We start from the raw sequence: 24,089 nt of genomic DNA, 5'->3' as shown, positions 1-24,089 counted from the left end.
CTCTACCACATGGAAGAAACAAATCAAAATCGGTCAATAAATAAAGAGGCATTTTATGTGAATTTTCAAAAATATGCATAAATTAGCATAAAAATTTTCTAGTCAAAATATTAAAATTCTGTGTAGAAGTTTAGTGAACTTCAACAAGCTCTAACAGATGGAAGCAAAAAAATTGGTCAACACATGAAGAAGCATTTTTTGTGAATTTTGACAAATGCAAATAAATTTACCATTTAATGAGTTTCAAAACTCTGTGTAAAAGTTTTGAATCCCCCACCTAGTGCTATCATATAAAGCAAACAGAATTGAAATCGGACTTGAAATGACGAAGAAGAAGCATTTTAAAATTGTGGACAGACGACGGACGCCCTTCGGGCCGGATGAGCTAAAAGAAAATAAAAAGAATGGTAACTTACTGAGCACTGTCCAAAGCCATAATTCTTGAGACCCTTCTTCACACCATTCAAGCTGACAGACTTCTCAAGATGGGTACATTCTTTACCTACATGTAAAGGAAAATGTGAACACAATTTGCATTAAAAAGATTACTACAGTATGTACATGTACATTAAAAATTATTTACCTTTCAGATACTATGCAATTATCAAATTCGTATGATGAAAAAAAAAAAAAATTATGCATATATCAAATGTAAGACAACAAATCAATAGAAGAATTGCTTGGTCACTATTATTTGAATATCAGATATTCCAATATAATTCACTGAAATATTGAACCTTTACAAAGTTTTAGACAGACTGTCTGAATCCAATAGAAAACTAGAACTACATTTGTACATGTAAATGCACAGTAAGTAGTTTCAGGCCTTACATCTTTATATTTCTGGGGGAAGACCGCTTTCCTATATACATGTATATATATGTAGGACACTTTCCTACATTACAGCATAATTGGTGAAAATTCAAAAGGGCACCCAAATAAATACACTTTCCTATATTACAGCATAATCATTTAGGGAAAATTTATAAGGTCACCCAAAAGAATCCAATGACAGAGGCTTTGAGGCCAATCAATAGGGCATCAAAAGCCAATTGATAAGCTTGAACAGCCTTCTAGTATTAATTTAAGCCCTATAGTACATGTACACATTGTGGTATTGGTAAATAATATTGTTTGAGGAAAATTTCAACAAGTGTTAGTAATAAACAAGTGGAGCGCCTCTGGCAGTCTCACCTGCAATACGCAATTCAATATAGCAGCAGTGCTGACTTTAAAAATGACTATAAAATAATTATTCACATAAAACACCATTCATATAATGATATGTAGTTATGTACGTTCACTGTCCCTAAATAACATTTGACATTGATCATGTGACCCAACACTCTTAGTAAACTTGATTACCCCTATGTCCACAATTCATAAACAATATCCATAAACTTTGAAATTCATGACAGCAATTTAATAATTACCTCCAACATGGCCAAAGTTCATTGACCTTAATAACCTTTGACCTTGGTCATGTGACCTGAAACTCACACAGGATAGTTGATTACTCTTATATAGTCTTATTATCCAAGTTTTCAGAACTGGACCAATACAATTTCAGAGCAGAGTTAAGGTACATGTAATTCAACAAATATCCCCAAAATGGCCAAAGTTCCTTTAACATTGGTCATGTGACCTGAAACTTGCACAGGATGTTCAGTGATACTTGATTACTCTTATGTCCAAGTTTTATTAATCAGATCCATAAACATTCAAAGTTATGATGGTAATTCAACAAATACCCCCAACTTGGCCAAAGTTCATTGACCCTAAATGACCTTTAACCTTGGTCATGTGACTTGACACTCAGGAAGGATATTCAGTAATACTTGATTAACCTTACATGTATGTCCAACTTTCATGAACTGTAGGTCCATATGTTTTCTAAGGTATGATGACATTTCAAAAACTTAACCTTAGGTTAAGATTTTGATGTTGAATCCCCCAACATTAAAGTTCATTGACCCTTATGGCAAAGTTTCATGAACTACATGTAGGTCCATATACTTTCTAAGTTATGATGACATTTCAAAAACTTAACCTTAGGTTAAGATTTCGATATTGACTCCCCCAACATGGTCTAAGTTGATTGACCCTAAATGACCTTTGACCTTGGTCATGTGACCTGAAACTATGGCAGGATGTTCTATAATACTTGATTAACCTTATGTCCAAGTTTCATGAACTAGGTCCATACACTTTCGAAGTTACGCTGTCATTTCAAAAACTTAACCTTCGGTTAAGATTTGATGTTGACGCTGCCGTCGGAAAAGCGGCGCCTACAGTCTCACTCTGCTATGCAGGACCACAAAAAAGCACCAATAACATTACCATTCATTTTATACATCTACATGTACTCATAGATTTATCAGTAGAAAGGAGCATTCTATGACCTACCTTTAACGGTTTCTTCATCTGATGTATTATGATAGTCAGTTTGCTTGGTTCTGTTTCTCTTCTTACCCATATCGGCAGGTCCAGTTGCTCCTTCCTTCACTCGCATTGAGACAAAATCCAATGTCACATCACCAAATTAAAAAATACCCTTTTGCACTGAAACAAGAAGAAAAAAAATACAATCATCTATCGCCATCATCAGATGTCATCATCAATCATCATTCATCATCATCATTGATCATTATCATCATCATCATCTTCATCATCATCATCATCATTCATCATCATCATCATGAATCAAGGATGATTGTCATAATCATCAACAATGATCATGTTCATCAGAATAATCATCAACAATTCATCATCATCACCATCATATCATCATCATGGAACATTGTGGCCCAGTTTATTAGTCTTCTGACTTTGAAACAAAGGGTTGAGGGTTCAAATCCCAGCCATGGCGTAATTTCCTTCATCAAGAAATTTATCCACATTGTGCTGCACTCAACCCAGGTGAGGTGAATGGGTACCCAGCAGGATTAATTTCTTGAATGCACTGGCCCGTATTCTGAAGTCGGGTTTAACTTGAACTCAGGTTTAAAGTTGTGGTTTAAGTATGGCGAGCCAATTGTTACATAAATTACTAATAGTAGAGATATCATACTTCAGCTCATTTGGCTCTCAAATCATTCATAATTGTCTAGGAAGTATAAAAAGATTATTGGCTTCACCATCGATGAATCTGGAAAGAGCACAGTAAACATACAACTTAATAACAAATTTGATACTTTTTGCTTCCCATACTTAAACCACAACTTTAAACCTGAGTTTAACTTGAACCCGACTTCAGAATATGGGCCACTGAGTGCTGAAAGGCAGCTCGAGCTAAAGTCGGGGTAATAATAATAATAAACACTGCGCCTCGGAATAGATTATTTCTAGACAGATGGTGCTATATAAATGCCTATTATTATTACCGGTATTGTTATCATCAATTCATCATCATCATCAATTCATTATCCTCATCATCATCACATCATCATCATCAATTCATCATCATCATCAAGTTACAAATGATCTTAAAGGTACTGGCTGACGTAATAACTTAAGAATAAATAATTTATCAACATCTGGACGATCAATAGACACTACCACGGAAACAGAAGTGATGTAGGAAAAGAAGCAGAATAAAAAACAAGTGGAGCGCCTCTGGCAGTCTCACCTGCATCAATCGATTCAATATGGCAGCAGTGCTGACTTTGAAAACTACTATAAAATAATTATTCACAAAAAACACCATTCATATAATGAAACAATACTATGTTCATTGACAATAAATGACATTGGACCTTGATCATGCGACCTAAGACTTGTCAGTGATACTTGATTATCCCTACTATATCTAGATAAACTTTGAAAGTTATGACAGCAATCTACATTTGTAATAATTACCTCCAAAATGGCCAAAGTTCAATGACCTTAAATGACCTTTGACTTTGGTCAGGAAGAAGGCGGTGGCCTGTAATTCCCGGTCACTCCATCTATGGTTTTAGTCTGGTGAATTTATTGCTGTACGCATGCTGAGGAGTGGTAGTCATGGTAGATCAAAGCGATGATCCCACCAATATTTATCTACATGCCTTTTAAATGATTCTGTTGTTGGCAAGACGACTATACTTTCAGGGAGGCTATTCCAATCATCTATCACTCTTCTGCTAAAAGACTTGCTGTGAACGTCCAGTCTACAGTGTTCTTTCTGAAGCTTCAGGCAGTGTTCCCTTGTTGATCTACAGTACCTACTGATTTTGTGAAGAAGTGATCTTGGGGGAGATTGATAAGTCCATGCATTAACTGGTGCACGAAGATCATGTCTCCTCTTCTCCTCCTTTACAGCAGGGAGTACAAGTTCAATTCTTTAAGTCTGTCTTTATATGGGACGTTCTTCAGCTCTCTAACCAGCTTGGTTGCCCTTCTTTGGACCCTTTCGATCCTCCTTGCATCTTATTTGAATCTGCTATGCCAGAGGATACTCCCATATTCAAGGTAGGGTCTTATTAGGGTTTTGAAGAGCAGAGGCAGAGTTGTCCTTGTGAGTTGAGTGAAGGTTCTTTTCATTATGGCAAGGAGTTGGTATCCCTTGCTAACTGCTGATGACACATGCTGGTGAAATTTCAGCTGACAGTGACAGTCCACTATTACACTAAGATCCTTTTCGGCTTCCACTACTTGCAAGTCTTTCCCATGCATTTGGTAGCTTTTTTCAAGGTTTCTCCTGCCGATGTGCAACACTTTGCCTTTGTCATTATTGAAGGTTAATTGCTATCTCTCAGACCACTCAATAAGGTTATTCAGGTCGTCTTGAAGACCACTCATCTGTGAAGGTGTATTTCCAATACTATAGAGTTTTGTGTCATCAGCAAATAATGCTACTCTGCTATTTATTACTTCAGATAGGAGGTCATTTATGTAGATCAAGAAGAGGACCGGTCCGAGGACACTTCCTTGCGGAATTCCGCTTGTAACAGGTGACCAGTGGGATGATTCTCCATTAACGAAGACTCCTTGTACTCTTCCAATAAAAAATGCTCTAATCCAGTTCAGGAGTTTACCTTTTATACCATGTGCCTTTAGCTTGAGTAAGAGTCTTTGATGGGGAACGCTATTGAATGCCTTCCGAAAATCAATCGTTTTCCTTCATCTAATAACCTTGACCATTCCTCAAGAACATAAAGAAGTTGAGTGGCACACGTCCTTCCTGGGGTAAATCCATGCTGAATCTGTGTAAGAAGGTCATTACTTAGCTAGTGTGTAACTACATGTATAACATCTCGAAGAATTTTCTCCATCAACTTTCCTGCAACGGACGTAAGGCTAACAGGCCTATAATTTGAGGCTTGGGTTCTACTCCCTTTCTTATGGATTGGTACTACAGTTCCTTGTCTTGAGGACTCCATGATGATGTCTTTTTAAAATACTTTGACATATTCTTCATCGTTGGGAGTCTTGAACCGCCCTTCATATATGTATAAGTGACACATGTAAACACAGATGGATTTCCCTAGGAAATCCATCTTTTTTATTAAAAATCATTTAATGGTCATGATTTTATTATTCTCTACACCTTCCTACGCCTAATGCGTAGGAAGGTTTAAAAAAATAGTCAATTAAAATATTAAAAAATAAAGGTTTCTTACCAGACCGATGTCGTGTACATGTAGATCCCTCGATCCAAATGTACACAACACAAATACAATAGGGTCGTCCCTTGAACCGCTTACGTATGACGTACATCCGGTTAGCGATGCCGTTTTGAAGAACAATTTATAGATAAAAATTATTATTTCACAAATAATAAAATTTATTACGTGATTATACATAATTAGCAGTATTATACTAATTATTCATAATCACGTAATAAATGTTATTATTTGTGAAATAATAATTTTTATCTATAAATTGTTCTTCAAAACGGCATCGCTAACTGGATGTACGTCATACGTAAGCGGTTCAAGGGACGACCCTATTGTATTTGTGTTGTGTACATTTGGATCGAGGGATCTACACGACATCGGTCTGGTAAGAAACCTTTATTTTTTAAACATTTTAATTGACTATTTTTTTAAACCTTTCTACGCATCAGGCGTAGGAAAGTGTAGAGAATAATAAAATCACGACCATTTACGTGATTTTTAATAAAAAAGATGGATTTCCATCATTTCCTAAGGAAATCCATCTGTGTTTACATGTGTCTCTTATACATATATGAAGGGCGGTTCAAGACTCCAATGATGAAGAAGTATATGTCAAAGTATTTTAAAAAGACATCATCATGGAGTCCTCAGAGTCAAGACTATACATTTCCCTGCTTCCAGTCCGATGGGAGATTACCTTCCTGCATAGACTTGTTACATATTAATGTCAATGGTTTAGCAATAGACTCAGCTCATTTAATACTTTAGGATGCAACCCATCAAGGTCCTGGTGACTTGTTTGTATTCAAGTTCTTTAACTTTTTGCTGACATCTATCTCTTGACTTCAACTATTAAAGTTAAACTAAGTTAGGAACATGATCATGATGATTTTATTTTTAATCATTTGACTTTTATTGGCAAAATCCTGGATCAAAAAAGTTTTTTTTTTCTAGGAATCATAAAGAAGGAAGGCCGTCTTGTTCGGCCAGCACCAGCCAGACAATTATTGAATTTGAAACCATGCGGTGAGTTAGTCTAAGACGAAGATTGTCATGATTGTCTACCCGATCGATGCGATGGCGCTAAGACTAAGTACGAATAGCGACGCGATGTTGCGTTAACTGTTTCACTTCAGAAAAAAATTTCTATCCTTGCATGCACACATGGAGTTAACGTGGGCGAGGGGTATCTATTTAGGCCCATACCCCAAGGCTGTCCTCTAAAAAAAGTAAATGCACACTTCACTTCGCTCAGGCCTCAGCCCCAGGCTCAACCTCATCATGGGTTTCTGCACATCAGTCTATCACAATATCCACGATCGCACTGCACAGTCACCACACACACACCCACGTACCGTACCTACATACATAGCCAAAGCACAGCCTACACTGCAGGCACGCAGTCCACACATCATCAAATCAGTCATTCTCAGTCAACCAGAGTCAGAAAAATAGTCAAAATTCGACAATTTAAAGAGCGATAATAGAAAACAAACGAGAATTTAAGAAGATATGGAAATACTTACTACAATATCAACAGCTCAAGGTAGGGATATAATCATTTAGACTTCTAGAACAACATTAATCCACCCATAAAATAAAGACTTCTAAAAAATCACGGTATATAAAACAACCCCGAACGACCTTCTCGGAAGTTGTACCATCCTCTTTTTTAGACCCTATTCAATCAATATTGGTTGGTACAAAATATATATGATTTTTTTTTCAAAATTTTTAAAGCAAAAAGTAGACTGAAAATTAATATTTTATAATTTTAAAATTATTTTGTTGACAATTAGGTATTAAAATTTTTATTTTGGTGTATTTTATTCCATTTAAAAAATATCCTTATTGAAAAGGATATCGAGTAATGTTATCGTGGCAAAATTTGATTGATTGGAACTTAATCAGGAGATTTTGCAGGGTTTTTTTTGGAATGGAAAGGTAAGTTCGTAAGTTGTGCAGGATTTCCGTAAGAATAATGTAGTTTTATGTTAAAAAGAGGATTTCGTTTTTCAAAAATTCGTTATATTGCTTTTATTATTGGATTAAGTGAAGGTTAGTGATTGGGCTGTGTCCCACTAACTACAAATTATGTCTGCAGTCAGATTCAGTGACTGAGCTCAGCTAGTTGAAATTTTTTTAATTGAATAACTTTATTGTCCATAATGGAAATTCTTTGTTCCATTGGTTTACACACATGTAGATACAATGTATACACACAGAACAAAAAATGGTGATAACATGTACATGTCAAACTAGGTTTTACAGTACAGGAATAATCGTCGTTTCTGGGGATTTAACAATTTCTGACATTTTACAACGCAGTTCAGCGGAACAACCAAAATACAGAGACTGAAGCTTTTTGTCTAGGTTTTACTCGGCCATGACATGTCGGCCTCTGTCTAACATTAACAACTTAGATCCATGGCATAGCCATACCACTCACATGCATTGCGAGGTTAGTATATAAATAACCAGATGACCTCGCACCATGAACCGCGTTTGGCCTTTGGCAGTGGATTTCTAACTAGTGGGTCGGGCATGCTGCGATCCCACTTCTGGTGTCCACAACACACGACTTCTATGGCTTGATTTTTCTGTGCGCGGCGGCAAACCCTTGAGTGGATCAATACAGAGAGAGAGAGAGTCAGTAATGTGGTGTGTCTGTTTCCAATTAGCCTAAAGGGTGACAAGATTTCACAAAATGAAATACAGGACAATCAACAGAGCACGCTGCGTGAGCTGATCGACCAAGCCAGATTGACCGAGCCAGGTCTTAATAAAAAAAATTCAACAAAGATATTAACTTGGCTACACAATGTTAGACTTGAAAACAAATTATAAAGAAAAGGAAGGGAGGGTGAACAAAAGAATAAAGGAGAGAAAAGAGATGAATTGAGAGGAAAGAAAGAAAAAATGAAGGGGAAATGAAGGAAAAATATAAAAAGAAAGTTAGAATAAAAGAAGGATGAAAGAAAGAAAAAAATGTTTCCGTCATTCATTGAAATTAATAAAGAAAGGAAAAAAACGAAGGGAAGATGAATTATAGGCCTACATTTTTTAAAGAAAGTAAAGGAGAGAAAGCAAAACAGAAAATAAGAAAAAAAGGAAGAAAGAAAAAATGAAGAAAATAAATATGTTTCTCTCATTCTTTGAAAGAAACGAAGAAAGAAAGAAGAAAAACAGGAAGGAAGGGAAAGGAATAAGAAGGAAAAAAAGAAAAAGGATGGAAGAGAGGAAGGGAAGAATGAAGGGAGGAGAGAATGAAAAAAAAAAGAAAATAATGGAAGGAGAGAAAGAAGGAAAACAAAAAGGAGAGGAAGGGAGAAGGAAGCAAAGAAAAGTTTAAGGAAAGAAAGAATGAAGGAAATAAAGAAGGAAATTTAAAAAAGCAAGTAAAAGAAAGAAGGAAAGAAAGCTAGGAAAGATTTGAAATAAAGAAACCAAAAAAAGGGGCAACCAGGAAGGATAGATGATGGGGGGGGGGGGGTAAATGCCTAATGCCAATTCGTCCAATTACCAGCTCGTCTACTATCATTTGGTCTACAATCAGATCAGTTCATCCACTATCCACATGGTCTAAATGCTATTTCATCCACTCACCATTTCGTCTAATATAAACCAGTTGGTCCAGTAGCCAATTTAGTCTAATTGAACTCAGTGCTATTTTGGGGAAATGAATGAAAAGAAAATGGGTACAATCCCAACTGGTTATGAGATGAAATGGTCATAGACGAACTGGTGATTTATAGACAAAGTGATTATTGGACCAAATGATTGTTACACGAAATGTTGATGTACGGACTGGCATTAGAATAAATGAAGGTAGACCATGTGATGAGTGGACGAGTTGGAAATAAACGAATTGAGCATTTTGCTTTTTTTTAAATTCTAAGATATTATTTTCAGCTGGTAGTACCCCTTTGATTAATGTTTTGACAAGCTGTTATTCTCTGACAGTTCTACATGTATAATAGTAACAGTCAGATGCAGTGCATCTCTGTCAAGTGTCAAGTGAAACCAAGAAATTCACCGTCAAAATTATCAGAGCTGACAACTTCCATGAAACAGCTTCCAGATTTACATCTCTATTTTGTTTAAATTAGGACCCATGAAGTTGGCATACAAGATAAATGAATGAAAGTCAATTTTCATTCTTATAATATATTATCTCAAAAAGGGTATTTTAATTCCCCGCTCCCAGGAAAAAAATTGCCAATCTCTGATTATCTCTCTCAATTTGTTGTTTTATCTTTTATTTTATCTAGATAGTAGAAGCTATTTCCTGAAAAATAAAGAGAAAAACAGATATACAAAATTTTATAGAAAATCTTTGAGCAGACAATGATCAAAGAGATGTAATAATAGAGGATACAAAACAGATTAGGAATGTGCTTACTGCATGTAAGTGGTGATAGACTATGAACTGTGAAATCTTTTATGGAACACTCCATCCCCAAGTCTTTTTTCCCCCTTTTCAGATTCATTTAGAAACCTATCAGCCCTAGAAACGCTCCAAGATGCCAGGGCTAAACCGAGGTACCTATCTTCAACTGGCTCTTCTTCTTCTCATTGTTCCTGCTCAGTACTTCCTCACTCAGTGGAAACCAACAACAAGTACACAGAGGAGTATAGAAATTGAGAGGTAGGCCTATGATTCACTATTTAATATTGTTAGTTAAAATCAGTTTGAGGAATCCATAGACAAATTAAATTTCATGAATTGATTTCATTTTGTTTAAAATTGATTTTAGGTGTTGCTAGTTAATAAATTGCCTGCCTGAAATCTACTGAGTGTGAAGATGATGATGATTATTATTTATTTTTTCATTTATTCATTCGTTTATTTTTTATTTTTTGGGGGGTGAAGAATGAAATGAAGACCATCCACCGAGTTTTCTTGCTTTAATATTACATGTATCATCATCATCATCATTCTCATCACCATCATCATCACCATCATCATCATCATCATCACCACCATCATCATCATCATTATCATCATCATCATCATTATCATCATTATCGTCTTCATCATCATCATTATCATCATCAATCATCACCATCATAATTCTCATCACCATTATCATCACCATCATCATCATCACCATCATCATCCCCATCATCATCAACATCACCATCATCATCATCATCACTATCACCATTATTATTCTTATCATTCACTCTCTCTTTCTCTTAGATTGCTAACCAGACTACACTTGTGGCATGGTAAGTTCACCAACCCTGATTGGTGGAATCAGAGAGCTCTTAACGCATGGAATACAATGGCTGACTTCATTGATCACATAGAGAACTATGGTGAAAGATTGATGTATGGAGCGTCTTCTAAAACTAGTGACTTTGATGAGAATGAACCAGAAGGGGAATCACCTGCTTATGAAGTCTTAAAATTCAGGGAAAGCAATGGATATTTCGGAGGTAAGATATTCATTCTCTTGAATTAAAACCATACAGCTTTTATCTTCTAGACAGTATCTTATTCAAAAACATATTCTCCTTTGTGATTTTGTTAGCGTTTTTACTCCATAAATACCACTTGACATTTCCTTTGTATTTTTGCAAAATAATAAAAAGTGTTTTGCAAGTTGTAGCCATGCAACAAAATAGCTGAGAATGGTAGACTAATGCTGGCAAGTGGGCATTAACAGGCAATATGTGGACTCTCTTACATCAAGTGAACCTGTATTCTTGATAGAATTAGGTAGATTGTTCCATGTATTTTGGACAAATGGCTAAACATGCTCACTTGTCATCATTGCTTCAATATCTTAGACTATGAATATACTGGTGTTAGGTTATAACTGAGCTGCTTTACAGAATGAGATTGGACAGGTATTCATGACAGGGAAGATTGTTTTATTGTAGCAGTCTTATTTTGGAATCTATGTTGTATAGGGTGACGGGGAAGGTTATACATGTAGAAGTGTATTAAATTCAGATGAAATCCTTTATTTTCCTTTAACACTAAGAGTAAATATTATCAGTTTTGTAACCTACATGGATTTTACTATTTTTAAGATTCAAATAAAACCTGGAGCAGGATGCAAAAAAAATATTTTTTTAAATCTTCTGAATTTTGAAATAAATGCAGGTTACAGAACTGACACCAGGATAGGATACAGAGCTGGGGAGCGTTTCATCAACATTTTTGTCCGACAAAATGTCAGATCTGACAATTTTCCTTGCTGTTGATGTGTTACTGTCAGATGAAATGGGAGTTGTCGGATAAAACGTCCAACAACTCCTTTCATGAAACGCCCCTCAGGATAGGCCTATGCCTAATATAAAGTTAAAACAACCAATAAAGAACCAACTCTTTCATCAACTTTAGTTGTAATCCCTGTTAAGGTTTCAGAAAAATAAAGCACTTAAACAGTGAATGGACTACTTACAGAAAGAGGCTTTTAAAACTGAATAGCTTCTTTCTCTTAATGGCTGTTTAATCCCGCTATTGTAAATAGGGCTGGGTTTTAATTGTATTGAATACTAGATGGAGCTTCAAACCTCTTGATAAAAATCTGATTGTATACATTTTTAGTACCATTGCAAAATGATGCCTGAAAAAGGGGACAAGGTTCATGTTCCTCAATAAGATGGGGCTAGTCAAAGAGTTAAGGTAATTGATGTGATATTCATTGATTAATATGCAATACTTATAGCCTGCATCTCATGACCATGATCTGACTGATGTAGTCATGTGTTGGCTCAGTTGGTAGAGCATTCGTCTCAATCTCACTAGCGGGAGTTCAAACCCTGGCCACGTCAGACCAAACACACATTAAAAGATAGGAGTTGCTGCTACCCTGTTTGCATTCAACGATTTAAGGGATAGATCTGCCATTGCACAGTGGCTGCCGGGTCGACAATCAAATGGGCAAAACAAATTTCTATTTCAAAAAATGAAATATGATTTGGATTTGTATAAAATTGAAGTTTTATTTTTAATCGCCTTCATGTGACATCCCAGGCTAATATGTGACCAATTTTTGTATTTATTGATTACAGGTTCAACAGAGAAGAGAAGTCCAAGACCACGTCATGTTAGATACAGGATAGGCCAGGTGGTTAGACATAAAAGAATGGGATACAGAGGTGTTATTGTAGGTTGGGATTTAACTGCTACGGTAAGAAAAACAGGAGTATGCTGCATTCCAGTGGGTGATTTCAAGTTCGGTGTTGGCCTATTGGTGTTGGTGTTAGATTGGTGTTTACATTAGCACCAAACCACTTTTGAAATAAAGTTTGTCCTGGAATGAAATCCATTGGGTGTGATTTGAATAATTGGTTGTAAACTCATATTAGGTGTTAGAACTAGGAAAAACAAAATTGTGGTTAACACTAGCACCAACAGTAACTTGAAATCACCCAGTGTCAATGTTAACACTATGTATCCCGGGGTACTTACATGTATTTAGCCCTCCCCTTCGACAATTTTTGCAATAAATCTGAAACGCAAGTAGATCGCACTGCAATGTTTCATGAGTTTTTTCCTTCAAGTCTCGCACAACTTTTTAGACCCCTTTACAACGCCTGGATATGCGGTTCCTAAAATCCACCCATTTTTAGACTTCTTAAATTTTTAACATCATATAGAAGTAGCTTCCCCACCGAACATTGTTTTTATAATGTTGTGTTTGTGAACACACATATCAATGTTTTATTTCATTTTTTATCATCCAGGCCCCAGCACAATGGCTGAAAGACAATATATCACCTGATCAGCAAGTAAGTAAAAATGTGTTTGGTTTTCAGTAATAACAACAATTTTTTTTAAAGCAGCTGTTATTCCCCTCCAAGTCAATTTTTAAATGATACTCATAATCTCATATGGAAGGGAACATTGTTTTGCGTTGCTCTTTTTTTTAGTAGGGTATTATCCGAATACATGATCAACACTCAGCAGTCAGATTGTATTCAAAAGTACAGAAATGAAATGAAAAAGTTTTTACTTGATTAATTCAAGATTTTTTTTCAACATGTACTTGTAAAATGATATTCGGATCAATTTTGATCAAATACTGTATTTGAGCCATGTTGATATTAATAAGTCAAGGAAATCGTCTTAATTTATGTAACTGGAAAGTGGAATGACATGAAGAAAACCGCTTATTGGTTTCAGTTGTTAAGTTGATTATATTTACAATCATGATTTGGTACATTTGGTCTCTTTGTTATTATTTTTCTTCATATTTTCACCATGGTTCAGCTTGGTTTCATTATAATACATGGGTTTTTATTGCTAATTTTAGTATTATTTGATATTCATGTACTTTGTTTTCTTTTCAAATTTAAAATGTTCATTAATTTAATAATTGACCCAGAAAATACAGAGTTTTGGTACTGACTGGAATTTTTTAAATAGAAAATAGTAAGATATATTTATTACCAATATTAAGAAATAATCCCACTCATTTCATCATGTCCTTTGTGGCTGCATGAGTTGTTTTCTGATTTCCGTATTGCATACCTTGCTGAAGCAAGACATATACACAACACTTTTCTGATGGCAGAGTCGTCGTCATAAATCTGTACCTTTTTAAAGTTGATATCATTGAAATCTCATGATGATTTTGAAATAAATATGAATTCTTTTTAATGATATTTTGAAGAATATCTTTAATTTTTTTATCCAAACAATGGAAAGATGTATGATATGTTTCTCAGATAATTGCAAATCACATGTGAGTCAAGCTCACAAGTCTTTTGATGCAATCACCTTTGAAAAACATTGAAAACTTTGCACTTGCCTTCATGTATGAAATCATACTTGTTGTAATTCTATTTATTTATTTGTTTATTTATTTATTCATTTATTAATTAAGTAATTTATTTATTTATTTATTTTGCATGCTACTTTATGTCCCTTGATCTGGTCTCCCCTTCCCTCAATCCAACCTTTGCATGCATTATTTCTTTCATTATTCTACAATTCCATCTCTATTTTGCATGAGTATCTATAAATTCCTCAGCTAGCCTTTTATTTTTCAAAGTTAGTTATATGAATATTCATGATATATTTTTCCTCTTCATTATTTACTGCTTGCACTGGACCCCACCCCTCCCTCTCTCTATCCCTTTCCTATGTTGTGTAGCACACTGTGAATGCCCCATTCTATGCTCTTTTGCTTGATATACGTGATATACATGTACCTGTCCCAGTTATTGTCTACAATAGCGAAGAAGATCTTGAAGTTATATCTTTTCAAACCATGGTAAGTAGGAAAATATGAGAATATCTGTCAAGTCCTCATAGAGAAAAAGAAAGGATGATAGAGAGACAGACAGGCAGACATGCCGACAAATAGACAGATAGACAGACTGGTAGACTGACACTCAGACAGACAAACAGACTTGCTGATGCAGACTAGCAGTGATCACCATGCACTGGTCGCATGTTTGACATCATTAGTGACAGCACTTTTCTCTGTGGGCTTGACTTACTATTTAATAATATTCTACATCATTCATAAAGGAGATATAACAAACATTGATTGAAAGAAATTATAGTTTTATTGATTGTTGTACTTTGATCAATTGGATTAGATCTCCTTTATGAATTTTTATTTCAGGAATTTTTTTTTATTGGAGCGTTTACAAGGGTGCTGCACAATCATTGTTTACTTTCCTGTGATAAAAGAAAGCCCCTGCTCTATAGGACTATTGATGTCACAAGTTGAAATGCCAAATCTGTTTCCATCAAATAGTATTAGAGATCAATTTGCTGGTTTTACAGAGTTCAAAGGCCTCTCATAATTGGCAGGTTCTTTGGTAAAGTGTCTCAAATATTATTTTTTATAAGAATCTTTGTCAAGATTCTTTGCCAACTTGAATACTGTTCATGGCAGTTATATCAAGCTTAAATTTTTGCAAGTAGACAAAACAGTAATGGCATTGGGTAAGCCACTGAAAACCTGTATGTAAAACAGCTCTCTCTCTATATATTTTTTTGCTTATTTAAGTTACACAACTATTAATGATATCCAACTAAAATATTTATTTGGATTTCCTGAGCAATCGACAGTTACCACTCTATGGCTTTGCTTCCATTAGATAGATGCATCATGCTTAGATCCAGGAAAGGAACAATGGTTGTAGTAGCAGACTTGTCTTAGCCCCAAGACTTACTGGTTCATAGAGGCTAGTTCAGGCATGGTGTGACAAACAGATGCAACCCAGCTCACCAATGGTTATAAGACATGGTACAATGTTACTATTCAATATGTTGATCAATGTTCAATATGCCAAATCTTAATAGAGCCTTTGTACTGAAGCTATGCAGACAAACCCACATGGCTGCCTTTGAATTTGATTGGTTCACAGTTTTTCTTTATAACCAGACTCCATAGTGTGAAGGTTTGCAGTCAATTAGCAATGGCAAATCAAGATCATTGTTCCATGAAAATTTGTTTCAGAATATAACCAGGAACCAATCAGAAATGTTCTATCATATTCAGAATCCATTATCAACCTTTGTGTTAACAGGGTCCTGAGGACAAAAAATGTTGAGACCTTTGCTCACCTCATCACTGATGTACACAAAACGTTGCGCTATTTTGTGTTGATTTGTCACACAAAGTCTGAACGTGCCTCTAGTTTTGTCCATATTTGATATTGCACATCTCTGCCCCTGTTCCCACTTTTCTGCAGCATTTTAGACACCAGCCAAACTACTTGTTATTGGTACACAGTTTAGATAAACAGTCATTCACTACTGCCTATATCACACAAGAATTGCTGCAAGGCGTCCAATCTATAAAGGTAGGGAGATCTATGGTGGATGGCAATCAATTGGTCATAATACAAATTGGTTGGTCAGTCATTTATTTTTTCACGTCTTAGATACATATTTGTAGACTTTTTGTTTAGAATGACTATTAAACTGGGTGAACTATTCTTGCGCTCCTTTTATTGACACATGCTATATAGAAAATCCTATAAAATCCTAGAAAATATTGAATATATAAGGTTTTCATAAGCTTTGATGATCTATTCATAAATCATGTTTATCATGAGAGACTACATAGATAATCCCTGCTAAAATTGTTTGAGCATTTATGGTGTTCAGAATTGATACATCAAAGCAAGTATTTGCCTGGACATGAAAATATCTAGGGAAATTATTAAAGGTAAACATACTTTTCATAGGTTGACATCATGAGCCACTGTCAGGACAGAGTCTAAATTAAAGAAAATTAAAGGAGTGTTAAATTTCATTTCCCTCCTCAAATTATTCATAACAAAGATATTAAATTATTTACCTAAGACTTGGTAGAAATTTGGTGCATACACATCAATGATTAAGGTTACATTCATCCTTCGCTTGCAAAGAGGACCACAACTTCTTGTATTGTGAATTCCTGTGGGTGGGAAGATGGCTGACTAGACCAATCATCCTCCTCTCCTCTCCCCCCCCCCCCAAAAAAAAAAAAAATCTAGTGATTATGGAGAAGCAAATACAGGTGGTGGGGCAGGCTGGGAGATGGTCCATAAGCATTATAGACGTTTTGTCATTCCATTTCTTTTCTGCAAAAAAAAACAAAAAAACAAAAAAACTCTTGGACATATGTGATTCAAACTTATTGTGACACCCATTCGGATTGACGCATTCTGGCCTTTCTTAAAGTTTTATGTAACTTGAAGAACTTATTTATGAAACCACCCCAGGTTGTGAATTATCATTGATCCATGCTTAGTTTTTCTTTTTATAGTTTGTGGTATATCCAGCCTTGGGTAGTTTAAGGGCATGGCTGCTTTTCTTTTGGGCACATCCCTTCATGTTTATTATGGAAAATATGAAGAAAAGAAAAAAACCAAAGGCACAGAATAAAATCTTCATGTCCAAGGACATGGGCAACAAGGCTAGTAAATAGGGCATCCACGACCATCAACTCTGATGACCATTGATAAGCTCTGATATCTCCATTACTTTGTACAATCACCAATTTGTCTCAATGTATTCACATGTTCTCTTGCCTTCTTCTCTCCCAAGGTTCAGCATCCTCAGATAGACGAGTATTTTGAAGCATTCGATGGATCAAGATTCCTGGCAAGGTCATGGTTAAAAAAGATATATCCTCATGATCAATGATACATTAGAAGATTATATCCTCATAATTAACAGTACATTAGAAGGTTATATTCCATGATCAAAGATACATGTACATCAAAGGATTACATCCCATAATCAAGGATACATCAGAAGGTTATATTCCATGATCAAAGATACATCAGAAGGCTATATCCTCATGATCAATTATACATCAGCAGATTATATCCAGTTGTCAATGATATGAAGTCAAAAACTGTCTATAGAGACTGCCAAAGGGAGACAGGAAAAGTAGTCTTCATGAGTAGGTGCTCTTTACATGTATATTGACAGACTGGTAATACATGTTTCAATGATATGGGTGTTTCATAAAGCTGTTCGTAAGATAAGAATGACTTTACGCATGACTGGTGATCCTTTCTTGTGCTTTGTGATATCCCTATGTAATTGAGTTAGGACCTAAGAACATATTCCAGTCGTACGTAAAGTTGTGCGTAATTTTACGAACTGCTTTATGAAACACCCACCAGAAGATTGTATCAATTGAGTGGAAGCTTAAATGCATTATTTTGATTGTTTTAAATGACAGACATCACATTCTTGTATATCATAGCCTCATTCATACACACTGTAACATGGTAAAACAGCTATCTTAATGAATGCACTGTGGCATAATGAAGCCTTTTTATTTGTACATAAGTTTCAAGTTTCGACCGAGCGAGGGACCGCTCAGCTAGTCAACCCCCACCCACGGGAAACTAGCGAGCCCGCCAATTTTGTCCTATTTGCATATTGCCGACTCGCGGCGTATTTGCATATACCTCCGGCTTATTTGCATATACGCCCGACCAATCACATAACGGATCAGTGCCCACCTATTGTTCCCGCGTTCGTGCGTACGGTCCTGGGAATTGGTATAAATTGACTACCGTATCAGATAATTTTCGTCACTTGATAAAGAGTTGCAGCGGCACTCGAAAGCTCGTGAACTTGTAAGCTAGTGAACACTTTTTGCGAGAGTGATCACGAAGTTCCTAGAAAGCTAGTGAACACTTTTTGCGAGAGTGATCACGAATTTCCTTGTTGACCATAGTAGATTGCGAGACAAATGAATACCCTCTAGCGATTAAGTTTCAAGTTGGTCAAAACTATGATGCTACTTACCTGCAACAATTTCTCTCAGTTACATATCATATAAAAATGGGACATATTGACTTTGATAAAGAAAGATCATTTTTATTATTATTGCATTTGTTGGTTATTGTTTTTTGTGTTCATATTATCATTAAAAATACATATTGATATTATTAGTGTTACCACATTGGTAATTGTTTAGGTTGGTTAATAGTTTGCCATCCAGTGTAGTATGAATATGGCTATGATGATATTGATAGAGGGTATATGACTAGTGCCTTAATTCTCTTACTTTCTTATGAAGGTTTAAAACGAAATCTTAAGATTACTACAACAATATGTTCAGGTCACAAGATCATAAATTTGCTTCTTAATTCACACTGTCATGGGAAGATTTGATTTTTATTATGTTGAATGCGATTTACCTGATATTTTCTTGCCATTATCATGTCCCTTCTACACCAACACGTACAGCATGGTGTTTATTCTTGATATGATGAAGATATTTATTTTGATAATCTTATTTTAGGGTTGACTGTAGAATATGTAGGCTTGGGGAATGTCATCATGAAAGTTATTTTTGTATTAATTCTTTTTTTTGGTATAACTCCGTTATACTTTGATATTATCATATTATGGATGGTGTGGCAAGTTTAGGGTTTAAATCTTTATTGTATTTTAGATTTGTTATTAGCATAAATTAGCTTACATTGAAGTGGGAATTTTTAAAAGATGCTTTCAAAATCAAAAAATAAAATCTTAAACAGAAATGTTCATGAAGGTCTCTCTTCGGATTGGGTAAATCCACTAATTGTTGGCAACTATTCTGGTTTGGTACTACATTATGTCCTAAAATTGTTATAATGTGGATGTTACAATTGTTAAAGTGGATGTATTTTGCAATTTTACATGAAGACTAGTTTGATTACTTTTCTGTCCAGAATTATAAGTTAACAACATATTTTTTCTGGTGTTTTTTTTCTCACACATGAAATGGATTTGAAATTTCAGGATATAATCTTTGGTTGTATTTTTTAATATGCAATCACTAGATTTGAAAGTTCGGTGTTCAGTGGGTCTTCATGTCCTCAAATTTATGTAAAATTCAAATCACCACATAGAATCCAGATAACAGAAAAAATAAAAAAGAGTCAATACACTTTAGTGACATTGGTTCCTGTATATTAGATGATACTATACATTTGTAAATCTTTACAGCTTTAGACAGGTTTTAATGCTTAGCTAGCTGAACTGCCTTGGAACTTAATATATTTGGGGATGTGGTATTACATACTCTGTAACTTTTACTAGAAAGCATGAACTATATTTTTCATCTTTCTTTGCTGACTCATATACATGTATCTACTTTCATTCTTAATAGGTTAAAAAAATCACCAACTGTTTCTCCTTTCTTCCTTCATTATGGGTCATGTGCAATTCATATATTACATTCAGGCTTGCAAACAAACTCCAACAAATTTATTCATTGCTTTACTTGCTTTTATGGTTAACCTATAATTCCACCTTCTTTATTGTCTATAAATATTTAGTTTGATTCAAAGTTACATTTTTGTTTCAGTCATTCTAAATGGTTGGTGCATTTCTTTCTTATTAATATGAAAAGGATTTGAAGAATTTGGTCACAATTATTATTTTCACTTCCCCACCATAGGAGTTTCTGTTTAATAGCATTGTCCATTATTGATGAGATTAATCTCTCATACGAGAACCATATGACATAGAAATGATTGATGTTTCATTTCATTGTTTTTTATCACCTTGTGAGAGAATGATGATAAATGGGGAAATAAAATCTATTATATATGATGAGCCTTTAGATTTAATAGTTTCATAATGCATTCAGTAATTATGCGTGTGGTCATGGTTAAAATTCAGATCTCATTAATTTACTTTGTTTGATCTATATAGTATGATAGGATTTTGTTTCCTCATTGATAAGTATTTAGTCAATGATGTGCCATAGACATAGTGTCATGTGTGTGCGTGGGTGTTTGGGATCATTCTTTCACATTAAGCCTGGATATGATAATGGTGCTGTTTTTCATTTTGTGTTTTCTCTTTGACTATACAAATAATTTCTCTGTCTTCCATTGAAGTCGACACAGATGAGCCCATTTCTTGAAAATGTTTCAAAATCATATTTCTTGCAAACACCTTTTGATATGATATTCATAAACCTTAGACCTTTGATTCTAAGAAATATATTATACAGCTGTGTCCCATGACATTGACTGGCAATCTGTCAATCTTAAAACTGATTTTTCATTATATGATTTATCATGAAATCTTAAGATGGATTATATTTCGTATAATGGATACAGGTCTGTGGCAATGGCGACATAACTGCCCTGCATCAAAAGATGCATCACATGATGTAGTTTTGACCAATCCGTCATTAGAATCTTAATGTGCCCTGTATGTAATTCCTGAAAAATGATTTGTCATCATTGGTGTTAATTATGATATTATTTGTAGCATAAAGAGATTCAATCAGACGTAGAACCAGTGAAACGTAAGATTGATGTTTATGAAATTGATTGCATATGTCTAATGTGAAGAATTACATTCAATTGTGTAATCGATAGTAACTCAATAGGTGTGTTAGAATGGACTTTAAATTATATGAATTAAGAGAGATGCAAACAATCTTACAGGTGATTGTTAATCTTTAATACATGATTTGTCATGAGCATTTACGGTAGATGTTTATCATAAGCCAATAGTATCTTTTATGTCACAAAGAATTGGCATTGCACTTTCATGTATTAAAAAAATGAAAACGAATTGGACATAAGGTTCACTGGTATTATCATATCTAATGAGAATCACAAATGGTGCTGGTATGTCAGCTTCTTCCTTTCTTCTGTTGATTTTCAATTTTGTTTTGATGATTACTGGGAAATGGCCAGTGGTTTGTTCTATTTATAAACTCTAGGAGGATGAACAAATATATATGGCAGGTTAATATGATTATATGTACCTCTGAGAAGGTAATCAATTATCATGGGTGATGGATCTTATCAAGAGCCTAGCCTGGAGGGATAGAATTACAAACAAATGTGATTTGCAAACCTCCTTTCAATTCCTAATCCAAATTCCTCATTTGCTTCTGGCATTTGCTATCCCTCCTTCATTGAATTAAAGTAGAATATGGATGCAGGCATTTAACAGTAGTATTAGTTCATTTGAAGAAAAAAAAAACCTGGCAGTAGACTATAAGTTGAACAATTTTGATTGATTGATAGTAGTCCTCGATAACCATATATGCCTGCAGCGAGGATTTTGAATTTATACTGTGATTTTATTATCGTTCGCAATCGCAGGTCTCTGTTGTCGGATATATCAGAAATATTGGCCATGCTTTTGAAGTTGTATTGCATGAGCCAAATATGAGTGAAATATAGCATTATTTTATGAGAGTGATATATTGATATATATCAATGTGATTAAAAACAACATATCTACATGATGAGTGTTATGAGATAAACTCTCACTCTCGAGATGATATGGATACTAGATATCTCTCTCAAAATGAAGCTGAAGAAATTGTTCATTTTCAGAAAAGAAGATATGTCTGCCCAAATCCTAGCCCTTCAAATAATGTTAACCATACATGTATGTGGACAGTGTCCTCTCACAGATTGTACTGTCATTAATCATTTTCTAATGAAAGTGTGACGTGCCATTTTGTCAACAGCTGAAATTCAAATATTCTTATGTGTTTCTAATCACTGTATTTTCCTCTAATGGACCAATGGCAAAAGCAGCCTGCCACAACTCGTAGGAGATCAACTTAGGTCAAGTCACACCATATTTACTTGACTTTGGATGAAATGAGAAATGAATAAGTAAACAGCAGTGTACAAAGCGTAACAAAATCATATATATTTTTAATACATATAGACAGGGTCAAAATGTCATATTTCCATCAATTAAGATAAATATGGTTCCTTGCGTAATGAGCCCAAAATTTGAGGGGGCTCGATACGGCGTATTGCATGCTTATTTGAAACTCTCTTTTCTATGTTGTCATATTGTACTCTTGCATTTATTGTTTCATGATAGATGTTGCTTTTAACTGACAAACCATGAACACTTAATTTATAATTGCCAGACTCTTTGATGTGTGAATGTGGGTGTAATCTGATTTTGTCTGAATTGAGTTCATTTTCTGGGGTAGCATGTTGGTATTTCATGTTTGTATCCAATATTCACAAGTTTTGTTAGATTTCATTCATTTCATTGCCGTGGTCACATTTTTATGATATGTGACCACCAACTGAACTGAACATGTATGGCTTCCATTTGTCATATTGTATCAGTGTGACTGAGCCTCTTGTATCCTTCCAATACATTTGACCCATGCTGTTTTTTTCTCCCAGTACTGTGCGTGTGTAAAGAAGGGATTTGTGTCAGAATAAACATGCATAGAATGAGACTGTATGCATAATGCCTTACAGGTTTTGAATTCTATTAAAAGTACTCATTTACTTTTCCACATTTTATCCTCTTATTATGCAAGTGTTGTTTGTTGAAAGTTTTTGCATAGAGTTGTGGTTGTTGATCATGAAGGAATATGCTGAGTATATTGAATACGATTTATTTGTCCATATAATCTCGTTTTTTTGTTTATATTGTAAACAACATTTTATTTGTTTTAGATAAATTAAAGGGAAACTGCTTATATAGCCAAGAAAATAGAAATGATTGTCAGGACACAAGAAAGGTTTAGATGAGAAGAAGAGAGTGGAGAGCATGAAGATCGAAGATCAGAGAGTCACATTAAAGTAAATGATGAGGAAGGTCATGGGGGGGGGTTAGCATCAGAGACATATGGTGCCTTGAACATGACTTGAGGATGATTGAAAGAAAGACTGAAGGAAAACTGGTGAAAGAGAATGTCGATGTTTTTGGCATGTACAGATAAAGGTGACTTAATTCCTTTTTTCTCCTCCATGAAAAATATGGGTTTTAAACAATTACACTATCCAGAAGAATCTATTAGTTCTCTTCTTCATTTTTTCTTTTTCCCCTTTTTGTGGGGTCTGTTTTCATTACTTACAAAAATTATAGGAGACCCTCCGCCCCCCCCCCCCTTTCCCCATTCTGTAACCCTGATCTGATGTGCACATCTAGTACGAGGTAACCAGCCAGTTAGTCTATTTATAACTATGGCTCCTAGGCAGCTAGACAATAGAGACCATTTATATCAGAGACAAGTATATCACATCCCTTGACCTCTAGTGGATCTCATATGTCACTAACAT

At 34.9% G+C, this 24,089-nt stretch overlaps 2 protein-coding genes across 4 annotated transcripts in view; one reads left to right on the top strand and one right to left on the bottom strand.

Annotated features, from left to right (window-relative positions):
• The window catches only part of LOC129259196 (ubiquitin carboxyl-terminal hydrolase 16-like), a 38,879-nt gene extending 31,597 nt beyond the window's left edge, over positions 1-7,282 (bottom strand). The window contains exons 1-3 of the mRNA XM_064098046.1: positions 7,124-7,282; positions 2,407-2,562; positions 417-502 (exon numbers count right to left, since the gene is read on the bottom strand). Coding sequence (XP_063954116.1) covers positions 417-502; positions 2,407-2,512 — 192 coding nt within the window. The 5' untranslated portion in view covers positions 2,513-2,562; positions 7,124-7,282. The remainder of the gene's footprint in view (positions 1-416; positions 503-2,406; positions 2,563-7,123) is intronic.
• A 165-nt stretch (positions 7,283-7,447) lies between these two features.
• Positions 7,448-23,327, top strand: LOC129259198 (uncharacterized). 3 transcript variants are annotated; one of them, XM_054897499.2, is made up of 7 exons: positions 7,448-7,541; positions 10,082-10,245; positions 10,801-11,039; positions 12,627-12,745; positions 13,302-13,346; positions 16,269-16,379; positions 17,611-23,327. In XM_054897499.2, exons 2-7 carry the CDS (start codon positions 10,121-10,123, stop codon positions 17,707-17,709), a joined length of 738 nt encoding a protein of 245 aa, XP_054753474.1. In that variant the 5' UTR covers positions 7,448-7,541; positions 10,082-10,120; the 3' UTR covers positions 17,710-23,327. The 3 variants fall into 3 exon arrangements, with proteins under 3 accessions (XP_054753474.1, XP_063954114.1, XP_063954115.1); XM_064098044.1 differs by lacking the exon at positions 16,269-16,379 and adding an exon at positions 14,714-14,833; XM_064098045.1 differs by lacking the exon at positions 16,269-16,379 and having other exon boundaries at positions 7,467-7,541.
• Positions 23,328-24,089: the final 762 nt, after the last annotated feature.

This window comes from Lytechinus pictus, chromosome 4 (assembly GCF_037042905.1).
Source record: "Lytechinus pictus isolate F3 Inbred chromosome 4, Lp3.0, whole genome shotgun sequence".
Classification (NCBI taxonomy): Eukaryota; Metazoa; Echinodermata; class Echinoidea; order Temnopleuroida; family Toxopneustidae; genus Lytechinus; species Lytechinus pictus.
The sequence above is the reverse complement of the archived record's forward strand: the minus strand, read 5'-3'. Positions and strand labels throughout refer to the sequence as shown.

Coding starts and splice junctions, on each gene's coding strand:
- LOC129259198 (XM_064098044.1), top strand. CDS start 10,121: ATGCCAGGGCTAAACCGAGGTACCTATCTTCAACTGGCTCTTCTTCTT. Junction 10,246..10,800: donor AGGAGTATAGAAATTGAGAG/GTAGGCCTATGA, acceptor TCTTTCTCTTAG/ATTGCTAACCAGACTACACT. Junction 14,834..17,610: donor TTATATCTTTTCAAACCATG/GTAAGTAGGAAA, acceptor TTCTCTCCCAAG/GTTCAGCATCCTCAGATAGA.